At 40.0% G+C, this 25,792-nt stretch overlaps 1 protein-coding gene across 3 annotated transcripts in view; it reads left to right on the plus strand.

Moving 5' to 3' along the window:
* Positions 1–25,792, plus strand: part of TESK2 (testis associated actin remodelling kinase 2) — an 81,059-nt gene that overhangs the window by 53,256 nt on the left and 2,011 nt on the right. For all 3 annotated transcript variants that reach the window (XM_087730817.1, XM_087730818.1, XM_087730819.1), the window contains 6 exons: positions 4,646–4,792; positions 15,746–15,828; positions 17,837–17,912; positions 19,563–19,646; positions 20,759–20,845; positions 24,449–24,584. In XM_087730817.1, coding sequence (XP_087586943.1) covers positions 4,646–4,792; positions 15,746–15,828; positions 17,837–17,912; positions 19,563–19,646; positions 20,759–20,845; positions 24,449–24,584 — 613 coding nt within the window. The remainder of the gene's footprint in view (positions 1–4,645; positions 4,793–15,745; positions 15,829–17,836; positions 17,913–19,562; positions 19,647–20,758; positions 20,846–24,448; positions 24,585–25,792) is intronic.

Raw genomic sequence — 25,792 nt, forward strand, 5'->3', positions numbered from 1 at the left:
CTGTTGTGTGGGAAAGGGTTATATACTGCTGCTTTTGCATTTCGTAGCCTTAAGCTGTAATATCAGAAGCCTCCTCGGCGCTCTTTGATCCAGAAAGCACCTATGCTTAGCTGAGCTTCTGGGTAACTTGTCCTTCAAAGAACCTACTGCCCTCTTTCCTCATAAGGTTCGGGAGAGGTGTAACAAATAGTTTTGCTGAACTTCCATTCTAGCAACAAAAGCATGAGCTCTTACCATGGATAAATTTAGAAGAAAAGAATGAGTGTGCAATTTGCTGTGTTAAGTTGTAGTAAATGCAAAAATAAACAACCTAAAGCAGTTACTTTTAGACTCTGGCAACCAGATAAACTGACTGTTGGTGTCCTGTTACATGACAAAAAGCTAGCAGTAGGAATAATGGGTAGCTGTTTCACTGCAACTTGATGATACAGAGTTTGAAAAGGTCTGAACACTGCTCCATTTAGCTGTGAGGTCTCTTTATGAAATGTAGTGTCCATTGCTTTCATTGTCATAGCCTGATCAGATCTCTGCTCCAATTGCTTGTACACTTACGCAATGGCTGTTGTTGTTGTAGTAGAATAATGCTTTGAGATGATGTATGCACTGTAGCCTTAACTGTACTAGCACTGAAATGTTTCAGGGACAAAATAAAATCCAGTATTCTCTTTGGGAGAGGTGCACTCACTATGCTTAGGATATTCTTACCACACAAAGCTGGTTTGTGCTAGTAAGAGATTGAGAAGAGGTATTTTTCTTTCAGTTGCATTGGCAATTAGGAAATAATGTACATAATTTTGTATCTATTCCAAAAAGGCATTGTTGAAGGGCTCTGAAAAAAAATAGGCCATCAGGCTGGCTGTTTGCATTATCAGCCTGAATGACCGGAAGAATTGGATTACTTATGTGACACTGAGGGAGCACTGAACTCTGCCTAGTGCTTGCCTTAGGTACAATTCAGGACTCTGCATGCAAATATTACCTGCTGGCTAGCTCAAATCTGAGATCAGCCAGAGTCTTAAAGATGTCTACAGGAAAATCTTAGTTCAGTTGTTCACTTGGTGATTAGCCTGCTGTGCTTCATAGAAGTATGCTAGAAATTAGAGCCAAAACCAGAACACACGTTTCTAATAAATGAGGTCTGAGCACTTGCCAGGTGGCAGTTTGGGATAGGAGGCCTAGAGGGTTTTGTATATGTGCTAGAGTCAGGTATGATTCTTGCTCTTTCAGCTCATGCATGCTGCGTCCTATGTGTGTGTCAATTTTCACCCAGCCTGTGCTAGAATCCAGTCCTTGCAGTTAAGACAGGTAAATGACCCTGCAAGCCAATTTGACTGGAAGGGTGCTGGGGGAATAGATGTATTAGATGCGCTTAACGAATATTGCAGCAATGGATCAAATCAGTAGGCTACTTTATTGAAAAGGAAAGCATGAGCATGCTCAAAATAGTAGCTAGCTATTGTCACATTTCCATATGTATGTCAATACTCTTATGGGTTGCTTGTTTTATTTTATTAGTATTTCTGGAGCAATTACTGCCATGGTATGGCACAGTTTAACCCTAACCAAAATAGAAAGCCAGGCCAGTGATTCCCTTCCCCCTTGCATTCTCTTGCCAATGAATTCAAGTATGGTAGTGCTATATGGATGGTGTGTTATTGCCCAGTCAGAAAGATGAAATGGTTTGAGATAACTGATAAGTGTCACTTTATAATTGGGTTATTGAGCTACATGCTTTAGTGCCTTCTGTTCCAGGCTGGTCAATACTGTTCTGATTTGAACATAACTGGACGAGAAGTGCTGTTCGCACTGTTCCAAGGAGGCTGGGAATATATATGAAGTTGATGTAGAAATCTTATTCGGCATTTTTTCCTTAAGCATGCTAGCAACTTGTGATTTTAAAAAAGAAAAAAGAAATGGAATTATATTGAGCAATGTTTTTTTTCTTGAGTGCTCTATAAGGTCATCTAGCTCCCTTAGGGGTTCAAATAAAAGCAATGAGAAAGAAAGATCAAAGTTGGAAAAGCTCAAAGCAGCTTTGTTTCCAACATTAAGTCAGGTTGGCTGCAGCTCTGTTTAGTTGAGTCTTGAAAATCTCCAAGGATGGAGATTGCATAGCCTCTGAGTGACCTGTTCCAGAGCTGCTCCGCTCCCTGACACATGAACTCCTAGTGTAACGCACAGGTTGTTCTGGATCTCAGGCTTGCACCAGCCTGCAATTTGTAGTTGCCAGCGTAGTCATCTCACCAAGTCTTTTTCCCACTGGCTGCAGTGCCTGGGCTACAGCAGTCCTAAACATTTGATTGTTATCATTGGTGTGTTAAGTCTTGTTTGCCTTGATTTTTGGAGCAGGCATTTTATTTTGCAAAATGATATGCACTAAGCACAAATTTCTGAGTAATTAAATTATCTTGACTTCAGCACAGAAGAGAACAGTTTGATAGAAAATTATACTACTTAAGAACAGGACAGTGCATTTTAAAATGTCGGTCAGATTACTCTCTAGAGTTCAAGAATTTTCCTTGCCTAATTGTAAAATATAAATACTTTTTTGCCTGTTTGGTCTAGAAATAGTTAATACGAGGAAGCATCCTGTTTCTCTGTACCTTATTTTGAAATCCTTCCTGTATATCATTGCGTTCTTTCTCCTGCTGTTAGTCTAATGCAAAAGATATGAAACAGCATCTTGAAGTAGTCATAAGAACATGAAATTGCTAAATACTGGAGCATTTCCTAGACTCAGGCACCTTTTGTGGGATTGCCTCCTTTGATATGAGAAGGTAGTTGATATCTAAAATCTGGCCCAGATTGGAGCTAATTAATCGTCTTTGAAGACCATTTGAGTACAAAGAAGTAACTCCTGTACTCACCCTTTGCCTTGATTGTTGCTCAAGGACAACAGGTGGATGCACAGCACTGTAAGCAGGCCAAAGGTTCATATTTAAAAGGAGAAAAGCAAATGCTTAGTGAGAATGCTTAGTGCCTGCTGTGTCCATGTGTGGCATGTGTACTTCCCGGCTTGTCCAGCCAGTCAACAGAGCTTCTGGGGGAGAGAGGGGGGGTCCCATCCTGGACTGCCAGTGAAACGTGCTGCCGTGCATGGGCTGGGATGAACCCAGTTCCCAGGGGATGTGCAGTGGTGCCCCACGCTGCTTTGTGGTGCGCACTCCTGGTAAGCTTTGTAGCAGGTAAAATTGGGTTTGTGCCTCATCTGCCCGAGCAATTTAGCCTCGTTAAATAGTTACTTGTGAAACTTGCTTATCTGCTGAAAAAGTTTTTCAAAATTAACTGATGAGCTCAGAAAAAGACAGGGCTTAACTGTAAGGAAGAAGCTGTTTTTTGTAGACTGTTCAGGAGGTCAGCCATGACCCCCGGACTTACTAGTAGAGTCTGGCTTACGTGTGCCCTTTCCTTGCTGTAGCATAGTCTGAGGAGATCAGCTACCTCTACACTGCATGGTGTGTTGTTCACATCTGCCTTGTGCCCCAGGCTCCAAGACACAAAGAAGCCCAACAAAATACAGGCAAGTTCAAAGTTACTGGAATAACAAGAGCTGCAATTACAATTTTTATTTTAACATGAGAATGGTGGCATATTTTGTCTGGGTGAATGACACAGGAAAGTGCAAAGCCTCTTGAGAGAGAGTTGGAGAGCTGTCTGGCACAGAGGAGCAAAGTTGGTGCAGCCTGCCGAAGTGTTACATGCTTGGACCAGGCTTGGGAGCAAATTATCCTGTCTGCTTTGCTTGGATTTTCTTGAGAGAAGTCACTGCACTGCTGCCAGGTTTTCCTTCTGGAGTGAGCTAGTCTTTTTGCTTTGTCACTGGTGAGGGGACTGGGGCTGGGAGTGAAACAAGAAGCTACTCAAACATGGTGTAGCTGCTGTCATGGTATAAAGGGTTTATACTCAAAGCATAAGCCCAGTGTTGCTGTGATGATTATTTGAGCGGTGGAGCTGCCATGTCTTAATCCTGGGTTATATTACTTAGCATCGTTTGGGTGCTGCTTTATTTCACTGTCTCTTGTAGCATTTATCTTGCACTTAATGCAGGTTCCTTTTCATGAAGGCTACCGTTTGATGGGGTTGATGTAGTACTGACCACAGTGGGAATCAGATTGCTGATTAGGACTTGTAGATACAGCAGTGAAAAAAAGTAACTTACAGCAACATGTTGTAATATTTTTTTCTTTGATGCTGCTTAAGTTTAGGGAATTGATATCTGGGAACTTGATCAGGCTCCGTGACCTACACTTGGATCCTTAGCCCTCTCTTTGTTGACTTATTCTGTATGAGAGCCAGCTCTTCATCCTTTTTGCCCTTATTTTCCCCACACTGAAATGAGAGGGTGATATATATTGTAGGTGTTTCTGAAGGATCTATTTAAATACCAGTATTTAAATACCATAGAGTTAATGCAGTGGTGGCTGTTGCATGCATCCTTAACATAAATGCATTGGTACAGGTGGTAAAGGGAGACATTTTCAGCCTCTCTAGATGTGCAAACTTTGTTCCTGCCTAGCCCTTAAGGAAAAAAAAAATGTTTTTAATGTGTAGCTGAGCTGAGGACACTTGTGTAATGATGAATTTTACATTCCTGATCATATATGAAGTTAAATAATTGATTACAAGTGTTGCTTTGTCTTTTCAGTACATCAACTGTGGGAACCTGGAACAACTATTAGACAGTAACCAGCATCTGCCCTGGACAGTGAGGGTGAAACTGGCATATGACATTGCTATGGGAATCAGTTATCTTCACTATAAAGGCATTTTCCACCGAGACCTTACATCCAAGGTACCGTTTAAAAAATTAAGGGAACTTTTTAATGAAGGTACTATAACTGGTTGTTTGGCTCTTTCTCCTTGTCCTGGTTTCAGCTGGGATAGAGTTGATTTTTTCTTCCTAGTAGCTGGTATAATGCTGTGTTTTGGATTTAGTATGAGAATAATGTTGATAACACACCGATGTTTTAGTTGTTGCTAAGTAGTGCTTATACCAGTTAAGGACTTTTCAGCTTCTCATGCTCTGCCAGGTGCACAAGAAGCTGGGAGGGAGCACAGCCAGGACAGCTGACCCAGACTGGCCAAAGGGCTATTCCATAGCATATGGCGTCATGCTCAGTCTATAAACTGGGGGGAGTTGGCTGGGGGGTAGTAATCGCTGCTCAGGAACAGGCTGGGCATCGGTCAGCAGGTGGTGAGCAATTGTATTGTGTATCACTTGCTTTGTATATTATTATTATTACTATTACTGCTACTACTGTTCTATTTCATTTTACTTCAATTATTAAACTGTTCTTATCTCACTTTCACCCTTCCAATTCTCTCCCCCATCCCACTGGGGTGGGCGGAGTGAGCGAGCGGCTGTGTGGTGCTTAGTTGCCGGCTGGGGTTAAACCATGACACTCCTCCTTCCAGTAGAGAACTGCTATTATATAAGGTGTGATCTAAGACATTTTGAGAAAAATCAAAATACAGTTTATAGGATTAAAACCTTCCTCAGAACATGTTGATAGTTTGTATGGGAACTGAAGAAATAACTATCCTGAAGAAAGGTCATTCCTTAATTGAGTTCAGATTAGGATTTCTCAGAAAGCAGCTGCAGAGTTTTTTAGTTCTGAATTATGGTTCAGTAAAGTATTTAAATCCCTGGATAATTAAGCATAACAATCTAACATTTGGAACAGGTCAATCATATAAAGAACCCAAATTGAGGAGATTATTACAAATGCACTTTTAAAATCTCCTTGTTGGTTTTGTTTCCTCATGTATTTCACAAATCTTCAGTAGGAAGAGTGACCTTTCATTACTAATTCAGCATTAAGTGTTGTCCAAAATCCTGGTTTATATTTCTTTCATTTCTAAAGTCAGTAAGTTTACCTAAAATTTTCAAATTTCAAAATTTCCTCCAGAATGGTATTTCAGTGGCAGAGTTTTCAATGGACATAGATTTTTTTTTTTTTTTTTTTTTTTTTTTTTAACTGCTTTGGTGACAACTTGCATGAATTAGTTGGCTGAAATAGTGAGCTAATTCAAGCTCAGCTAGAAATATTGACATAGAAGCAGTACACTCTGGGAACAAATTGCCCCAGTATTCACGCTGGGTCTTGCCATCCGTTGCAGCCTGTGCTGAGGGCTTTGCTGTCCTGTCGGTGCTGTTGTCTGGAGCTAATGAGCTAGTTTAAGCTCACTGGGGACATGCAACATGAAAGGACTCCAAAACTGTTCTTGGGAAGACTTCATAATGTCACTTTAGTCAAAAGCATCCAGAAGAATGTTATCTTAGCCTAAAAGGAATTATTTTTTAAGATTAAAACCAGCTTTGAAAACTAAAAACATAGCACAGTGTGTTTGCAAATGCAAGTGACTACTAGTCCTCCATCCAGTTTTAGCTTTTTTTTTTTTTAAAGCTACCTCAGTGCAATGTTCAACAGATGAAGAATGTGCATTTTAACTGGGGAGGGGCAGGAAGTTCAGCTGGTAAGTGAAAGAAGTATTTTGGCGAAGTCATAAAATACTGCCTTGGGTGTCCTTTCAAGTGAAAGGTGCTGAATTCTGCAAGGAAAAATATAAAATTTATGAAAAATGCCCAGACTTGGAGTCATGTCACTTTGACATGATACACTCAGAAAGTTCCATTTCAGTCACCTTGGAGTGTGCAGATAAGAGATGCGTAAAAATAATTGAAAAGATAACTTGGTGTTCCCCCCCCCCCTTTTTTTTTTTCATTCAGGATGTATTTTAGTACATTTAAGAGTGGGGAAGTAGAGTTACTGCAAGGAACCAAAGTAACTAAGGAGAACTCTGTGCCTGCAGCATTTATCGTAACACATAGTGTGATGGCTAGTCATACGAAAATCCACTTCCTGAGACCTCTGTGAATGCCTTTGTTCAAAGCTTTACATAATCGTATGTCATTCTCCAGAGCTGCCCTACCAATACTTCGATGTTATCTATTGTTGAATGTCAGTCATTTAGAGAACGCACCCGCTGGGAGGAATGCATGATTTCACGGCAATAGCAAACTCATCGGTGGCCACAGGAAGTAGTCAGGGTTATTTAAAAACAAACACCAAACCAAACCCTAAAAATTTACTAGCAGTTACACTATATTTGGGTGGTTCTTAGCACTAAAGGTATAGTGTCTGTGTAGATCACATTGGAAGCTGTCAGGATAAAAGTTTAAGTCAGCAGCTATATTCTGTATTTTCCAGTTTCTTGGTTTTTTTGGGTTGGGTTTTCTTTCTTTGTTTTAATTTAATTTTTTTAATTTTTTGAGGTGATGTATGCACTTGCTTGTTCTGTTTGGGAAAGGAAGTAGATGAAACACCTGGCCTTAAATGCCCAGATACTTGTGAATTTTATTAGTTTATTTTTTATTGATGAAATATACTTTAAGATAAAATCTGATGGGCGATTGACTCTCCTTTTGGGCAAATGTTTGTCCTGCTGGCTGGCTAAGTTTTAAAGAAGTCATTTTGTTCCAAAGCAAAAAAAATTAAGATAATAACCATAGTAAAAACCTGTCACCAAAATTTTCAACTCTGCTTAAGGAGATGCCTTGTATTTTACCAGGCTGGTGCTGGTGGTGGGATAAGTAGTCTTCATTCTTACTAGTAAATAGTCAGTGTGTGAGCAAGCTGAAGGAAGGTGTGATGGGCTCTTTCCTTGGGGGAGAACTTGTGATCTGAATTGAACAAGGGCAGATTCAATACTGTTCTACATTGTCCTTCTTTCTTTGGTAAACTGCAGTAATTGATGTGATGGCTTTATTAATCAAATGAAGGCAAAGACTAGGATTTAGATGTCTGCAAAAGTCAGAACAGACACTGAGTTTGCAGGATGGGAGAGTGAGGTATTTTTCCAGGAAACTTGCTGGCTTTGACTGAACTATGAACAGAATGAAACTGAGACTTTCTGTGCAGGAATGTCTCCATGCTTTACCTATTATACTTAACACAATAGCCCACTGCAAATTATCCCTCTAACATGAATTTTACTATAAAAATTATTTGGGATTAATTTAGACCCATACTTCTGCCTTTCTTCTTCTGTTTCTGGCAAACCTCTAATTCCTGCAGCTTCCTGGAGCAGGTGGAGTGAATACATAAAGTTTATTCTGTCAGTTACGGCAGCAGAGTTGTCTTGCTCTGACAGTAGCATTATATGTTTCTATGTACTGGATGCATAAAAACTCAAAGAAGGAGAAGTTCCTGTCCCCTGCCAATCTAAGACTGAAAAATAAGTGGAGTTTGACAATTAGTATACAGCAGAGTGATCTCTCTTCCTAATTGTGCCATGTGGAGAGTAGCAGGACAGCATTGATCCTGCAGAAAGCCAGAGGGAAGAACCGTAGAGAAGAGTAGATGTAGGTCATTATCGTCGATGTGGCAGCCCACAGGGGATGTCAGCCCTTCCCGCTGCCCTTCTGTCAAAGAGAGGGGCAGCGCTTGTTAGAAGAGAGTGTGCTGCCCAGAAACCTGATACTTACCTGTGTTGTGAGCAGCTCAGTGCCTGGGTTCTGGGCTTGGGCTGCTGTAGCTGATCAGGCTGATCTGCCCCGATCAACAGGAGCAGCCTAACTCGAATCTGTCAGAAGGTAAGAGGGTTCGGATTGGCTGTTTCCAGCCTGCAGATAGTAGGTGTGTGGGCAGGGTGACTTGTACATTTTGGAAGCCAATAAATGTGGTGTCCTCACTTTTGACTTGTCATAAAGAGGTTTACACAGAGATTAAGCCATAGATGTGTTATGACAGTCAGCCTCATTGGCTCATTCCCTGTCCCCTATCCATATCACTGCAAGCCCTGTGAATCGGTTTTGATCCGGGGCTCGTCGTAATGTGCACAAGGAGGATTTGCATCCTGGAATCATGAGGATTTTCTTCGTCTTTCAGTGATTCTCAAGGAGATCTGCTTATGAATTTTAACTCTGACAGTCTTAGTCATAGAAGATGCAGTTCTTAAAACAGAAATCATAATGTGAAACACTGGAAGTGTTTCAGTAGGCGCCAGTGGATTGTGATAAAGTTTTTTTCTTAATCTGATTTGTTTTTGCAGCATTCTGTCTGTTGTTACCTACAATTAAAATAACAGTGTTTGGGAAGGCACAGGGAAGAAATGTCCAGCCTGCAAAAAGAGTATAGCAAAATCCTTTTGTACCTCACCCCTCAAAACAAGTATCTTACTAGTACACAGAGAGTTCCTTCAACACCTTGTTTACACTGTATTTGCATTGGATTCAAACCCTGCTCTGGAAGCACTGTTGATTTCCTTGGCAGCTTACACCAGTGACTGCCCTAATATCAGCGAATTTATTCTTACAGTATCTCTGAGATGAGGGAGATGAATAAACTCAGCCTTACCAGAACAGATTAAAAGCAAGAATATTGGTGAATATTTGGTATATGTTTTAAGACTTTGTTTGGAGTATTTGGCGTTTTACACGTGTTTAAGTTCAAGGCAATGTGCTCACTGACCTCCGGGGCAGTTGGAAGCATTACAGCACTTATAAAATAGTCAAGTTTGACCCCTGGAGGCAGAGAAAGCACAAGATCAGCAACAGTCTCTGAAGGATTTTGTTAAACTAGCTTCCTTGTCACAGAATCCTCCTGTGATGCTGAGGAAGGCCAGAATCCAGATCCTGGGGCAACATTACAATAGTCTTAACCACAAGACAGAAGACCTTCATTTCCAGCCCAGCCTTTCTTTTTCATCTCTTCCTAGCCTTTCTTTCACCCTGCTGTTTCTTGTGGCAAGAGTGGCCAGAGTCCTGAAAATAGTGGTCCAAGTGTTTTAGGTACAGCCCCAATTCACTGTCACTGTGAATCCATTGTGTGCACTAAAAGACACGGGTGCCAGGTGGAAAACTGTCTGTGTGATCATGTAATTAAGGAGTTTACCTTACTGTGTATGCATAAGGGGAAGAATGAACATTCTTACAGGAAGTTTTACATCCCATCTTTTGTGCAATATTAATTTTTTGATGTAGTGTATGTTGTGTGCAACACACAAAAAAAACCTGGAAAAAACCAATGGCATTATACACTTCATTTGCAGGGTTAGAAGCTTGAGATTCATGGCAGAGGTGTCTGCTGCTTTAGTTAATACAGTAACTAATACATGAAGTATTTTTAATTAGTATTTATTGCTACTGTTAATTAGTATTACTAATACACATTGCCTGTTTTTGCTATGGAGCAGGAACAGACAGAGGAACAAGAGAGACTCCTTGGCAATGAGAAGCGAACATCTAGGAGTCTGCCCATTTTTCCAAGACTGATCATACCTGCTTTGTGACTGTCCAGTCCTTTCTGCTAGCGTTCAGTGCCAGCTTCTGGTCAGGCTTTTCATCCTTGTTCAAAGGCTTTTCCTCTTCTTTTCGCTCCCAGTTCCTGCCCCCCAACCTTATTGTTCAATCTCCTTTTCTGGCAGACTGCAGTTACCCTCTTCCTATTGCTCCTGCTTGATGCTTTATCCAAGCTATCGTTCTGCTTTCTGGTCTTTAGTATGTTTAGCTATTTCTAGCTCTCCCCCGTTCTGCTGCTCCAGGTTAGCTCTGTTTCCCCACCACCAGCACCTGTTTGCTACGCCTGCAGTTCTTATGTCCTCATAATAGTCTTCGTTTTTTTTTTTTTTTTTTCCCTGTCTCAAGAACCTAGCTTAAGACCCTGGTCTTGGTCCTTGCCAGCCCCTATCTTGGACTCCTGCTCTGGCTTGTCACCTTATTCACTCTTTCAAGTTCCCCACACAGCAGATATCGTGTCCCAGTCTACTTTTTGCAGGGGTGGCAAAAGGTCTTGTCATGTTTCAAGTTGAGAACATGCCAAATCTGGGTAGGCTAATATTTTTGAAGATTTTTATTTTCATTGTTTCAAAATTTGCTTGCAACACATGTTCTAAGTTTGTCCTCCCAAGCAGCTGAGCTGTCTTAGCTGAACACCCCCCCCCCCCAAAACCCACTACCAAAGCTCTTGATTAAAAACAAACAAAACAGGCAAACCCCCAAACAAATGCCTTTTAGTTTTGCAGAATTATGTCCAATTGAAAACAAGGTCTTATAATCAATAGTAGGTTGTGAGCATTTTTAGGGAAGATTGTGAGCTCCATTGATGATAAAATCTATGAAGAAATTCTAATCTCTAGGCCTATATGCACACACGTGTGTGTGTGTATTCTTGCCAACATATGCTTTCACTTCACAGTAAATGTGTAATGGCTCACCCTTCTTTCATTGAGAGGAGTAGTCTCAGTTACTAGGGGACAGAATCATGCATGTAAACAATTCCTGTAGGTTATCTGATGTAACATAAATTCACTGCCTTTGGGCTTGAAAGTGACATACCCTGACTTCCTAGCTTGTATGCTGTTTGCTTGTTTAACACAAAATAAAACAAATTAAAACCCAAGCAATGAACAGAACCTTTGTCTAATGAGTCTCATACTTGCTGCTGTGGTTTTAAGGTCCCCTTTGTGCTAGAGTAAGCTCTTGCCTGGATATTTTGCACTGCAGGGGAGGGCTTGCACTGAAAAAATTAGCTGTTACAGATGATTATTTCTAATGATAGTCACAGTACTAAACTTTTACTGGTACTTTGGGACCCAAATGGAGCCTGTGCCTTAAACATAATGGTTTTAGTTTCAAAAATGTATCCTAGTATTGTAAAGTTCCCATTGTACATTTAATTGTCAATGGTGTTTCTCCTAGGAGATAGCACTTTAAAAACAGCTGATACATCTTAATTGGCCTTTAAGTATTTTAATTCAGTCATCAGAGGGTTGCAGATGACACTGCAGTAGCGTTCCTGTATTTTCTGGAGTGCAATAAAATCTCTGAGGAGTTTAGCTTGTATGTCATATTGTAAAATAAAATGATGGGGTTTCTTCATCTGAGCAACTTATTTTTAACTCTGAAACTCTTGAGTCTATTTTCATTTTTGTTTATGTAAAAGGGAGAGTAGAATATTGCATTCGTCTTAGTAGGATTATGCTGTGCAAAGCAGATGTTAAGCTCCTGTAACACACAAAGGGGGCTTTATGTTCTTTCACATCTGTCTCTGCATAAACAGCTCTGTTAACTCTTTAGGGCTCATGTACAGAGCTCCTTGCTTCTATTAAGAGACTGACTCAGGAAGGACTGACGGGGTCCCCATTGTGGGGAGAGGAAACCTCGAGAACCCAACTGAAGACAAATACCGCCCTCTTTGACCGTGTGAGCTGCCAACAGAAAGAACATCCCTGTCTGTAGAGGTTCAAAGAGAAAGCTTGGGAAGGTCATCATGTTATACTGCCTTGCAGCTTATACAAATAGTGCAAGAGGGAGTCGAAAGCATTTTCATAAAGCCTGTGTTGTAAAGCTGCTTGGCATTTCATCTCATAGGCAGTTCTTGAGAGGCTCTTTGCACTAGAGAGGGGTTTGAACTCTTGTGTCTCTGTGCCAAAATCCGTTAATGAAACTTCCTCATACCAAATTGATACACGTGTTTTCTTTTTTGTAGAAACTGAGAATTATCACTTTGTCAGTAGAAACAGTACAGTTTGCTCTATTGTACTTTTCCTACTATGATACCACCTCTAGCTTAAATTTAAAAGCTCTTTTCTACCTTTTAGTCTCTAATGAAGCTTTGTCCCTTTTTTGATCCTGATTTATCTTGGCAGTAGTATGTGAATGCTTAGAAATCTCTTTCATTCAGTGCACATGAACTACCAGTTACTGTGGGCTGTATTAAGTCACCTTTTTATGAATTGCATCTTAAATCTGGTAACTAAACTATCTGTGCTGTGGATTTTGTGCAGCGTTGTGTAATGGCTTTATGAGGGTGGGAAGGGTGGAGAAGGAGTATGGTGGTGCTGAGGGTTGGCCTTGAACACTTGGAGAATCTCAGCACAGAATGAAGTATCGCCATCTGCAAAACTTTGTCCTGAATGAGCGGTACAGGCTTGAAAGGTGACATCTGACCACGCTAGTGTCCGTAGAAGGGTTTTACTACTGATTTCGGTAGGCATAGGCTTCCATCCTTTCTGGGTTCCAGGAAATTCGTGCTTAGCTACATCAAAATTTGTACCAGTTGAATTAAATCAGTTTAGTTTTACTACAGTGAGCATTTGTAGTGACACTGACATTTTTTTTATCTGGTGCATGTCACGTGCCCATGGCTGATTTAAGTGTGAATAAAAAAGTCACTCTTGTTCTGGAATATGTATCCTAATGAATTTAAATTCACACTCAGCACTTCATCATATGCAGACAAAATACAGGCTTCCACTAATGAGAGAGAATAGTGTAGCTTCCTTCTTTATGTCATTTAACATTGTGCGGCCCACCACAGTAGAACAATTGATCAGTACTTTATAGCAGAAATGTAGCCCTAGGCTTTCCCCCATTGCCTTGTCATGGTGTACGGGCCTCTCCTCCAGGACCTCTGGACCCTGCAGCGTTGGGGTGTCCGCTCTGCTTGGTTTCTCGAAAGGCCTGGGCTGAAAGGGAGCCTAGCTTTGCTGCAGGCAGCTCCTGCTCATCTGGGAAGGCACTCAGAGCTGTCAGGTAGCATTACTTGGCAGCAAGACTGGATGTGCTATTGGTTTAGTTTATGATTTATCTAGGAATAATCTACTTCTATAATAGTTCAGTGCTGTACCTGAGAGCTGAGACCGCCTGGGGCTTGGTGGGGAGTAAGGTTGTTCATCTTCAGTTGGTGATGTACTGCTGTCTAATGGGATGTGATGGTATACTGCTAAGAAGCTGAAGGAACATTTGCTGTCAGGATGATGTTGCATTTAAGCCTCCTTTTGGTATCAAAGCAGCCCTGTAAATTATTGCAGATCTTAAAGTCAGTAGAAATGTTGCTACAGATTTTTAGTTATGTTGAAAATAGTTCTTAGTCTGGATTGAAATGTTCCCCTGAAATTCTGGAAACCAGAGGTTATTGTAAAATAACCCTAATCCACAAAACCCAGAAGGTAAAATGAACTACTGCAGTCTTGCTACTCAAAATGAAGAAAATATAATGCAAGAAGGAAATCTAGATCTTAAAACTAGTTCTTTTATGAATCATAGAAGTTTTTTTTTTTAACATGTTGAATCATCCTTAATTGCTGAGAAATCCATGGCAGAAAATAACCTGATATTTTGCTGCATAAACTAGTATCAGCATTCTTGTACACTGCAAAATCTTTGGTGTCCTCATAGGCTTGTTTCTGTGTGGTACACAATGAAATTCCACTTGTCTGAATCATTTGAGTAAGATTTTTCAGAAAAGTTTTATCCTTCTCAGTTTTAAGTCCACTTATAGTGACCAAATGTTTAAACAGAAGCAAGCTGAATGAATGTGCTCTTTGATAAAAGATAACAAAGCCCATAACTGAGAAGCTTTGCTGCTCTTTGGGCAAGCATGGTTGATTTAACTTGGTACATGTTTATGAATCCCCAAGCTAACTGTACTTAGTATACTTGAGTCATGCTAAACAAATAAAACTTTGCATCTTAGGAGCCCAGCATGTGTTTCAAGAGGCTGGCATGCGTTTTCTTTACGTGATCGCAGGAGTGGCTTGCTTAACCTTTTAATTGGCAGGAAGAAAATTCACTTCATGGCCTGAGCCACAATCATCTCTGAATAATGTAAACAGCGATGACCTGAACTTGATCTTTTAGATAAGGGACTCACTTTTCTTGGTAGCTGCATTATACAGACAAGCTAATGCTCTGGGGTCAGCAAGGGGCTTTTGTACATCCAAGCACAATAAAGCTAGAAAGTGTTTCCTGCTGTTTAGCTAATTAATGCAGGGTACCACTCTGTAGGAGTCGGCAGTGGTTTTGCTGCCTGTCACTGCTATTGTACTGCCTGCAGAAGGATATGGAGCAAGGCATGTGGTAAGGGAATGAGTTCTCTGTCTTGCTCTACCTATTGCAGGACAGAAAAAAACTTAGGGAAGTCAGCTATCGATTCATTGGGTGAGAAGGAAAAAGATGTGGTACTGGAATGGTCAAAGCATATTTCTCAGAGTTGCAAATAAATAACAAAAATAAATCGATAATACTCTGCATGTGATGTGATGCTGCCAGACCAGAATTATCTGTGTGTGTCCTCAAATTGCCCTCCCTCCTGACACTGGAGGGCACATCTGAGAGGAAAAGATTGACAGCTTTTCCCTATTAGACTTTTCTCTTAAATCATACTTTATGATGCACTGTAGAATAAAGAATTTTATTTGAGACTTTGAAAGCATATATAACTTTGTTGTATCTTGTATTTTCTGATGAAAATTTACTGCAAAGCAGTGAGTTCCTTTTCAGTAGTTAATGTAGCAAAATATACAAAGGCATTTAGAGTCTGCTCTGATACCATATTCCAGTCAGGTACAGGCAAATTGTAAAGAGAAAATTTAAGGTGTTGTAGTGAACAGCATGTCTTGCATACTTGAGCAGTAAGGGAGCTAAATCATCTTAATTCTTGCTAGAACCTAGCTGGGTATGTGCTGCCTGTGGCTGCCTGCTTTCTCAGCAAGTTTTTAAGTGGATTATTAACTAAGTGTAAGGCCGTTTCCAGCATCTTAAGTTTGATTGTGCGGGGCGGGGGGGGGGGGGGGGGTACGGGAAAAGGGTGGTTGCTTTCAGACAAAAGCTTCTCATAGATGAATGTCTTCCAAACAATATCTTGTAGTCTTGTTCCAGATTAAAAATAAATAAAACAAATGGTATATGGGTTTCATGCCCAGACAATAACTCTTCTGGTTTTTTTGTTCTTTTTTCCAGAACTGCTTAATAAAACATGATGAGAATGGATACTCAGCAATAGTGGGAGACTTTGGTTTAGCAGAGAAAATTCCTGATCACAGGTACGTGAACTAACCAAAATACAGCGAGAGCTGCAGTGTGATGGCAGGTCAGAAGCTCTAATGAGCTGGATCCCTGAGGCCATTATTGCAATCTGAAACAAAATTTGCAAAAAATATCCTCAGTCTTCATTCTAGAAGTGCAGGCTGGATGACCAAAATGTTCCAGCATTAATTACTGTCCATTTTGATAGATTTAGTGGTGACAAATATTCTTCAAAAATGCTCCAGTGAGTAGAGGATTTACTCAAGCTTTTCAGTAGATCTTCTAAGCAGGTACTTGGGAATTTTGGTTTAAAAAAAAAAAAAAAACAACAAAAACAAACAAAAACACACACAACAAAGCAAACACAAAAACTCTGGATTGGGATGATTTTGTAATAAATGTCCTCTGTTGATTCTAAACAACTCGAATTAGCTTCTTTCCATTTTCATAAACAATATTCAGTGGCATTCCAGTAGTATTCTCTTTCACCTCTGGGTTAGTTGTTAAGATCCAGGTTTATAACAAAGAGATATTAAAATTACTGTCTAACAGTAGCTCACCATTTTGCTCTCCCTAGGATGAAATTATAATCTTAACTCATTTGAGGAATGCACAGGTGACTGTCACAAGCTATTGTCACAATTGGAAATAGTCCTTTTGTCATCCCTCCATTAGGGAGATCAAGGACAAGGATTTAATTGTTCTCCCTGTATATTGACTTGGGTATTTCAGAGTATTCTGACTGAAATGTGCTGTCAGATTTTCTCCAGTGTGTGCTTCTGCATAAAATAAATAGAAGCCTTCCAGCTCTTTTGGCTGCAAAGAAAACAATAAAAGTTGAGCTTAGCTATGCACTGTTTTTAAAACTGCACATACCCTAAAACTGTATCTTGGGAGGTCTGAAGGCTTGCATTAATGTTGATGAAATATTGATCTCAAAGCTTAACAAAGTGAACATCTTAATTTCCAAACTACTGATAAGTACAGCCAATGTGTATTGTGTACGCTGCTGTGGAATCGCTGCCCTTTAAGGTGCTGAAAGCTTCAGCTGTTTTCATATGAACCCATCACAAAATCAGGAAGGCATCACAGGTGCCTTAAGGTGTTCTTAATACCCAGTTTTGAGATGCCCTGAAAACTGAGAGTACAGTAATAGCTAAAGATAAGGTAGATTGATACTAAAACAAACAACATAATAAAATTGTTACATTAGCCACCATTTTGGTTTAATCTAGTCTTACCTCCATTTTCAAATGCAGTTTTGTTGTTTCCAGCTTGCTTACTAGGAAGCCATGCTATTTTGAGGCCTTCAGAGGACTTTTTTTTTTTTTAATAGGTATTCCTTCAAGCTCAGCTGGGTGGCAAGCTGGGCGCCTTTCTTAAGGCCCCAGAATTCAGCCATATGGAAACGTTGCAAACTTTTCAAATTGGCACTATTCTGATTACTTTAATTTTTCCCTATTAAAGGATTCATCTGGTCAATCTTGACTTTTTTTAAAAAATACAGTTTGCAAGCAGGCTGCGCTGAATACTGTCAGAGCTGCTTATTGGTATACATGTAGGGATGGATACTTGCATGTCTTGCTGCATGAATGGAGAACTTGGCATCTAGCCTGAAACTGATGTCCACAAACCTTTCTATGTATAGATGAAGGAGCCAACTCTGCCAGGAGTTTGGAAACCAAAACTATTGAACAGCCATGACCTTAAAATAAAATAATTTTTTTTTAAAGTGGCCAGGCACTTGGAAACTGGAAATAAAATATGAGTAATTGATTGAAGCTTTCTTTTTCTTTCACCTTCTCCTCCTGCTATCGAATGTTCCAGTGACTCCGGTAGGAAACCAGTGTAAAACACAGTATGTTATGGAACCTACTTGTATAGACTTCCCTCTAGTGAAAGTTTCTGCAGATACTTGGAGTTATGGAAAGTTAGTAGCAATGCCTGAGCATTTATTTAATGGTTCTTCTTTCTCTCCTTCATCCCCTTTCCCCCTTCCCCACCATCTATCCCATATCGATATAGTGAGAAGTTACCAGTTGTGGGTTCACCCTTCTGGATGGCACCAGAAGTTCTCAGAGATGAGCCTTACAATGAAAAGGTAGGTACATGATATAAATGGACTTTAGTAGTCAGATGTTTCCCTTCAATAGCTGTATGCAAGATTTAGAATTTCCATAATATTAAAATTATTATTTTCATTTGTGACATTTCTGTACTCAGTAGGTCATTCAGACTAGGGCAGAGCGTGAGTTGAATAGCTAATATTTTTAATTCATAGTGTGGATTCTTATACAGAAATAGAATTACTGTTAGCATAATTAACTGTTACGCTATTTCCATTCTGAAACACCCCACATGCAGAAATATGGTAATGGCTTGTTGACCTAACACAACTTAATTTAACCAAGTCTCATGAGAAATGTAGTGAGGTTGCTTCCCTGACCATACATTAGTGAAATCTGGGTAGAAATGAAAGGTCTGTATGTAAACCTGTACAATTATTTTAATTAAAAAAAAAAAAAAATCAACATTTCTCAAGGTAAGATACCTTGATAAAAATGTTCTCCTAGGTATTTCTAAGTTTTCCTATTTGTGGCATTGGGAAATGTTTCTTTCAGAGGAGGATCAGATCACACTGGATCTTAGAAACAGTATTTTCAATTAAGCTCTTCTTTACACAGGATTTTCTTTCCCACGTGCAACATAGTCTACTTCAGCCCTGCAAGTGCAGCGTTTCTGTGATAAAGCCCACATCCTGTACCTTTTTATAGCTAGTAGTCAATAATCTGTTTAATTCGTGGTACTTTTAACTTGCAGGAAACAGTGGCTACCTCAGTAATGAATGTAATAATTACCATTTCAAAGCTCTTTAAGAGTTCCAATTGACCTAAATTAATAATGAAGTACCCAAATCTATGGTGCCACATTCTTCACTAACTCTAGGGCATGGAGGACTAAAGAGGAAGCAGGTCTCATACCTCATCAGCATGAAAGGTGACATATAAGCCTGCCTGATATGTAAGGGATGAGGGATGCTGGCTTCTGCTCTGTAGACTTGTATTCTATGTTTTTTTAAATTTTATTGCATGATAAATTCAGGTGGGTGGAAATCTGAGGAACTTTGCAGTTCCAGGGGTAGTCAGGTAAATGATTACTAAGCGTCATGGAAATTTCAATGGAAATTGATGCTGGTATACAGTGTTACTAGATATCTCAAGCTTTGGGAAAGACACTGTTTTCTCCAGAGGTACTGAACTGTGGGAAGAAAAAAATGTAATTTTTCTTAAAAACAGCATTAATGTTCTGAATAAGCTGTGATCATGTGTATTCTAAACCCGTCTTTCTAACCACAGTGATATATAGGCATGTCATGTTTTGGCTATGTTTTTAATTACTCCCATCTGTAAGACATCAAATGCAACTTCACCATTCTTTATGCAAGGAAGGATTTTTTAATTTTTTTTTATGCTGCTTAAGAGTTGTTTAGTGTTGTTTTTCTTTTTTTTTTTCTTGAAAGAGTTTTAAAGTTATCATTGCTATTTGTGCAACAAGAATGCTTTACTGTGAGCATGTGTTTCTTCACATGGAAAATGTTAGCTATAATGCAGTTGCTTAGTGTTGTAAGGCTGTGGCGTTGGTTTAGTTGTTTCACGATAACCGTTTGGGGTAAGGAGAAGCTCAGTGGCAGATAAGAATGCTGAGTATTCATAGCTGAACCATGTGGCTATTTATTTTTTTTCTCTCTCAGGCAGATGTGTTCTCCTATGGTATAATTCTGTGTGAGATTATAGCAAGAATACAGGCAGATCCAGACTATCTGCCTCGCACAGAGGTAAGTGGTTACGTTTATAACATTGGTGGGAGGTGGTAAGTATGCCATGATAATGGCTGGCCTTTAGAACTTCTGGCACTGCTGCCAAAGATACGATGAATAGGTGTTACATTAAAAATAGCCTGTAAAAGGCTTTTGTTCTTCTGTGCTGTTATTGTAAGAAGCTCCATTGAAGACACTTTCACAGGGACTTTGTCCAGCTGCAGTCCTCCTGGGAAATCCTTTCTGGCCCTGACTGGCAGAACATTGAGAGCATTACAGTGACCTTCCTTTTGTAGACTGATAGCTCATGTAGACTTCTTGCCAGATTCAGAACAGAGCACTTTTGGCACACTGCATCCACTAAGCAGCCCCTCCTTGTGAAGGGGGCAGGAGCTATGTTAGCAGCAGCTAAAATAAGCTCACGCTTATTTTTGCATAGACTGTGCTAAGCGCTGTGATCTGAGCTAGAATCGACTAGTCAAACAAGATACTTCTTACTTTCTTCAGTTGCCTTTTGGTTGAGTCCCATCTGCAGGGCAGCTTTTGGCCCTCTATGAGGGGGTCTTCCAAATTGTCTATCCCCCTCTGGTTCTGAAAATGCAAAATTGCTTAGGTCTTGAACTGCAGTAAGAAAGGGATCCTTTTGTTTCTCTGCCCTTCAGATTTTATAGAAGTGCATTTAAGGAACTGCATAATTTGTATTACCAGTCTACCATCCACTGAAAAATTAACCATTTTAATTGATAAATTTTCATCATAGTGAAGCCTCTGGTTTTATAGCAGGCTGTTAATTTACACTGTGGTGAGACACGGGAGTATAAAATACTGCTTCCAGATCCACACAGACAACATTTCAAGTGCAATGGATTGCATTTGAGTCCAGGAAGAAGGATGGGCTTTGAAGTCAGCTCATTCTCTTACAGGTATCTTGTATCAAGCAATCCCCATTGGTAATGCTGCAGTTTGGAGCATGCATGAAGTTTTCTCAAAATCCTCTGTATGTGGCTGCTGAGAGATGGTGTTCATGGTTATTCCTGATAACTCCACGTAGGGACCCCCTGAAAAGAAGATGGTTTGGGCCAGATAGCAGACCTCATTTATCTCTCTATGCTGTGTTTTTGTTTGTACAGAATTTTGGATTAGATTATGATGCCTTCCAGCACATGGTGGGAGACTGTCCCCCTGACTTCCTCCAGCTGGCCTTCAACTGCTGTAATGTGAGTATCTTACTTGAAGCGGGGAGGCCTAAACTGGAGTTCTCTAAATCCCTCTGGCTTTTGAAGATACAGCTTAAAGCATTTACGGAAGAGACTTGAAGAGCCTAGCTATAAAAGCAGCGTACATTCTGATAACGCACAAAGTCCCTTGCAGTTTTTATAACCCTTCCTTTCCCCTTGCAAAAAGGTCTATCTTGTATTTTTGCAATTCTGTGTTCTGTCATGCCAAACAGGTCTGGCACACTGAACAGCTTCTTACAGGCTGCTCAGGCTGATTGTAACCAGTTGTATGCTATTGACACTGGCTGGCCCTCGGGCTGACAAAATCCAGCTGTTATTGTGTACAGACCTACTGAGCTGTGAAGAAAGAATTCTGAGTTGTTCTCACAAACAGAGGGGACAAACAAATCAAGAGCAGGAGCTAAACTACTCTAAGGTTTCTGTATGCTGCCTTTTGGAAAGTGGGATAAGCCTCCAAATCCCTAGCCTGTGTTCCAAAAAAACAAACTTGGATCCAAATGATTTAATATCAGAAAGGCTATAGGCAATGAGCTGTATGGAGTAAATTTTCTGCCAGTTATTCAAGTAAAATTGTGATAGTTGGTGCTGGATACCTTCATGGATCCTCAGTGTGAAAAAGTCCAAGGAAGTAGATCTCTTTTGTGGGTTATCCCATAAGAGAGGTTGCTAGTACCTTTGTATAGTAAACTCGTTTATATGAAGTAAGAGAACCTGAGTTTCCACCAGATTCAGCTGAAGCTGGGAATGTCTAGTTTGCACAACTTAAGTTGAGGCAACTCCTGAAAATTCTATTGCACAAAACTTTGCCTGGGACTCCACAACCAGGCCATGCTGAAGCCAATACCAGCACTGTGTCCAAGTGATTGTTTGTAAGAGAAGTCTCATCCCGCCATGTTCTTGATGCTTATTTTTGTCCCGAGCTCTCTCTTTGCTTTGTATTAGTACAAATGCACATGCTCAAGGGGAGAGCGATATGAAGGTGAGGATGTGAGCAGGTGGGGGTGACTGCTGCTCTTGACACAAGATAGCATAATGTAATTCTAAAAATGTTTGTGGAACTTACTCTGGACAAGCTGCTTCACTCCTCTGATTTCACCTTAGTACAGCAGAGCTTGCTTCAGCAGGACAATGGTACATCTGACTCATGTTTACGAAGTGTTTTGACTACATAAGCGCTAAAGGGTTTGGCTAGAGGTAGGATTTGACTTTGGAAATCTCAACTCCCACCTGTAGACTCCAGAAATCATACTGCATCCAAACACATGGTGCATGATTCAAAGCAATTTTTCAGCACAAGTGAAATTCAGAGTAAAGGTACTCATGAAAAAAGGGGAAGTGACTGATCTTATATTCTCGTGTAAGAATCTGGTGTATTCAAAGAACAAGGACTTTCTCCTACTGATTATTGTCAAATGCTGCCTCCTGTATAATAAATGTCCCTTCCCTGAATTGCAAGTGGAAATTACTGTCTTGTGATCTAAGCCATTAATATGCTGATTTCAGTGTGGAGCATGCTGTAATTCACTTACCACTTACCTAGTAGAAGGAAAAAGCTGGTGAACAGATAAGGCTTTCTTATATAGAATCGCAGAATCGTTTAGGTTGGAAAAGATCTTTAAGATCATCGAGTCTTCCTAAGCATGCTGTGCTTCAGTAATAGGTGATCTGTGTGATAATTTGCTCTTAGACATGGACATTTATGTAGCTTTTTATTATTTAATAGGTCAACAAACAGTGTAAACTGTATAGCTCAGCTGATTAGCTGAACTACTGTGCAAAGCCCTGGGGTTTTCTACAGCCAGGAAACGTGTTTTAGGGCAACCTAAGAAAACCAGTAAAAACTGACATGTATAAGTAGTGGATTCAAATTTCTTTAATTTGCTGTTATAAAGTGTTTTTTTAAATAAGTATCTGCAAGAAAGTCTAAAACTTAAGGCTCCCCAACAACCACGAGCCTACTTGTGTGAATACTTATAGACATAATCGTGTATGATCATGCAAAAAGCTTACCAGCATGAGCTGAGCTGTGGTCAACTGCTGCCTTGAGGAAGAACCTTCTATTCCATTTGAGCAGAATCTGCACTGCTCAGGGATGGAAGAGGCAAATGTTGCTCTGAGTCACTTTTCCATTGCTACTCTCATCCTAGGTCTTACCTAGCACAAATTAAAATAGCCAGAGAGCTCTTCTTACCTCCCGTAGCTTGCAACAGCTCCCTAAGCTTCCCAAATTAGTAAATTTGTCAGAGTACAGAGTGTATGCTTTGGTGTTGCCCTTGCCCTACTGTTTCAATGAAATAGGGAAAGCAGACAAAGATGTTTTCCTATGCCAGGAAATTCCAGCTGCTGCATTAGAACAACTTTCTTGCTGCTCTTGAGCTCTTGAAGTGTGATTTGTTTGTTTGTTTTCTATTATTGTACATATGAATTTCTAGCCCTTTACCCTGTCTTGCTAGGAGGTGTTTTGCATTGCTGATCATACCAGTTCTCTTCAGAAAGATCCATCTCGTAGGACCTGCAAGGCAGTATGAGGGAGGTCTTTGGGGTTTTTTGTTTACAAAGCACCACGGTTCCCTTTGTAATAGAGGTAGGATCGGTCTGGGCTTGTCTGCTCTGAAAAAGCCTTCAGAGGGCTGCAAACAGGAATCAGGTCAAGCAGAATCTTTTTTAATAGTGTAATGAGGTTAAGTTTCAGCTGCTGAATTAGACATTGCTATGTACAGTAGTTAAACCTGTAACATATATGCAGGGTCAATGTTCAAAACGATTAAATGCCTTCTGAGTTACTACTTAAATTAAGCTGCTTGCCCTCTAGTACAATTTTAGTGTTGGAGTTTGTTGAGAGATCCATTTCTACTCGGGTAAATAAATAAATACATACTGATAAATACAAACTGAATCCATACTGATGACTGCGGGGGGGGGGGGGGGTATTTTGTTTGGACAAAGATGGATTTTTTTTTTTTCTGTTGTATTACTTTGCCAAATTATATAACCAATCTTGCTTCCTCACAAGACAGACCAGTACACCGAGTGGTAGGGCTAATTAACAGATGGAAAGATACAACATTTTAAACTATAAAATCATCAGTGCCATTTAGGTGGGTTTTAATTAAAGCCACAAGGACGTGATGGAAGAATTGCAGACTTTTAAAGAATGGCATAGCCAAGTTGCTCTGTTTAATCCTTATTGCTTCAGGCACGTTTTGAAATAACATTGATATATAATCTCTGACTGATAACTAGAGTCCAGAAAGAAATCCTTGAACTATGAAAGCTGTTTAAAACAAACAAACAAAACCCTCTCTGAAGCCCTGAATCTAACAGCTTCCTACCTTTTCAATTTAAAATACGTCCTCATCATAGAATGTTTACAACTTGAGAATTAAATGTGAGAGGTATAAGGTACATAAACTGGGACAGAATACTACTTTTCCCCTGCTTTACTTAGGTTTTTTGCAATGACAACACACTTCTTAAAACTGTCTTGAATTTCCTCAGTTTGTCCCTCTGTCTGTCCACTGTGTAAGCAGAATAGCATGGACAAACCCACATGAACTTATTTGTATTTGTGTGCATTCACAGATGGATCCAAAGTTGCGTCCTTCATTTGCTGATATTGTCAAAACACTGGAGGAGATTTTAAACCGCCTGAGAAATGAGGACTCGGAGAGAGAGAGGAAGTTTTTGAACCTTGACAACAATGAAAGAAAACCCAAAGGTAAGTGTCTGTAATGTACAAATGTTGCTGCAGGCTAACAGCAAGAGGGTACAATGCTTTGTACTTTGAAGACTGGGATTTCAGCTATATATGGTATTATTTACAGCTTATGAATGATTTTACTCAAAGCCTGAAAATGATTCTGGAACAAAGTTATATACTTTGCACTGCAGAGTGTCCTTTGGGAAAGAACAGCTAACTGTTTCTTACAGTGTCTCAACAAATTCTGCCCACAAGCTCTTGAGGGGAAATTTAGAGTTTATTTGGGAGTGGTTTTGTAAGTTGCTAACAGTGTATGAAAATCCATCAACTTTTGCTTTGTCCCTGCCATACTTAGTGCATATACATAATTTCTTTGGTGTATGTTACATGTAGCACTTAGAAGCTTCTTAAATTCCTTCAGGAGGAAGAGCAGAGAAGATGCAAGAGTATTATAAAGTACCTAGAAATACTCTGAAAGACTGGGGAAAAGCTGAATCCCAGATCTGCTTGAGAATGCCTGCCTTGAAGGGCTTTCTCTAAAGCCGTCTAGTGCCACCTGGTGTGGGGAGCAAACTGCAAGCAGTTCTTGTAGGCTGGGGCATATTCTGACTTAGATATCTTTATTATGTTAGTAGACTTCTGGCATTGGAAACCTAGAGTACAGTAAAAAGTTTCTCATATTGTGTATATATAAATACACAATATATATACATATATATCTATCTGTAATATGATTCTAGATTGAAATGAGTTCTGTATGGCAAACCAGATGGAGTGCATGCGTGTGGTAGTTCTCCCACACCTGGAAAGCATCTAAAAGAGGTGCGAGTTAAAAAGGAAAATTTTTTGTTTGGTTGGTTTTTTTTGGTTTTTGGTCCCCCCACCCCATTTTCCTGGCATTCTCCCTTTGGAGAATCAATCATCTCATTTTGCATCTTCTCGGAGAAGTGTTACATGCAGTTCTTTGACCTGTGTAGTCTTTCCTAGGTGGAGTGACTACAGTCTAAACTGTGGCAGTATTTAAAGGGAAAAGTGGAAATCCATATGTGCTTATTCTGGAGATCGTAATCAAAAGGAGATATCACTTCTTTCTATCCATTTGCTATTACTCTACCACAGCTCTTCAGAGGTACCTTGAGAGCCAGTGGCAGATGCGTGTTCCAAACGCTCAAGGAGTTAGCATTTTTTCCTAAAACAACTACAATTTTCCCATCCTGTTCTAGTGA

Source organism: Nipponia nippon, unplaced genomic scaffold (genome assembly GCF_047370975.1).
Source record: "Nipponia nippon isolate SJK-2023a ecotype South Korea unplaced genomic scaffold, ASM4737097v1 scaffold_5, whole genome shotgun sequence".
In the NCBI taxonomy this organism is placed as follows: Eukaryota; Metazoa; Chordata; class Aves; order Pelecaniformes; family Threskiornithidae; genus Nipponia; species Nipponia nippon.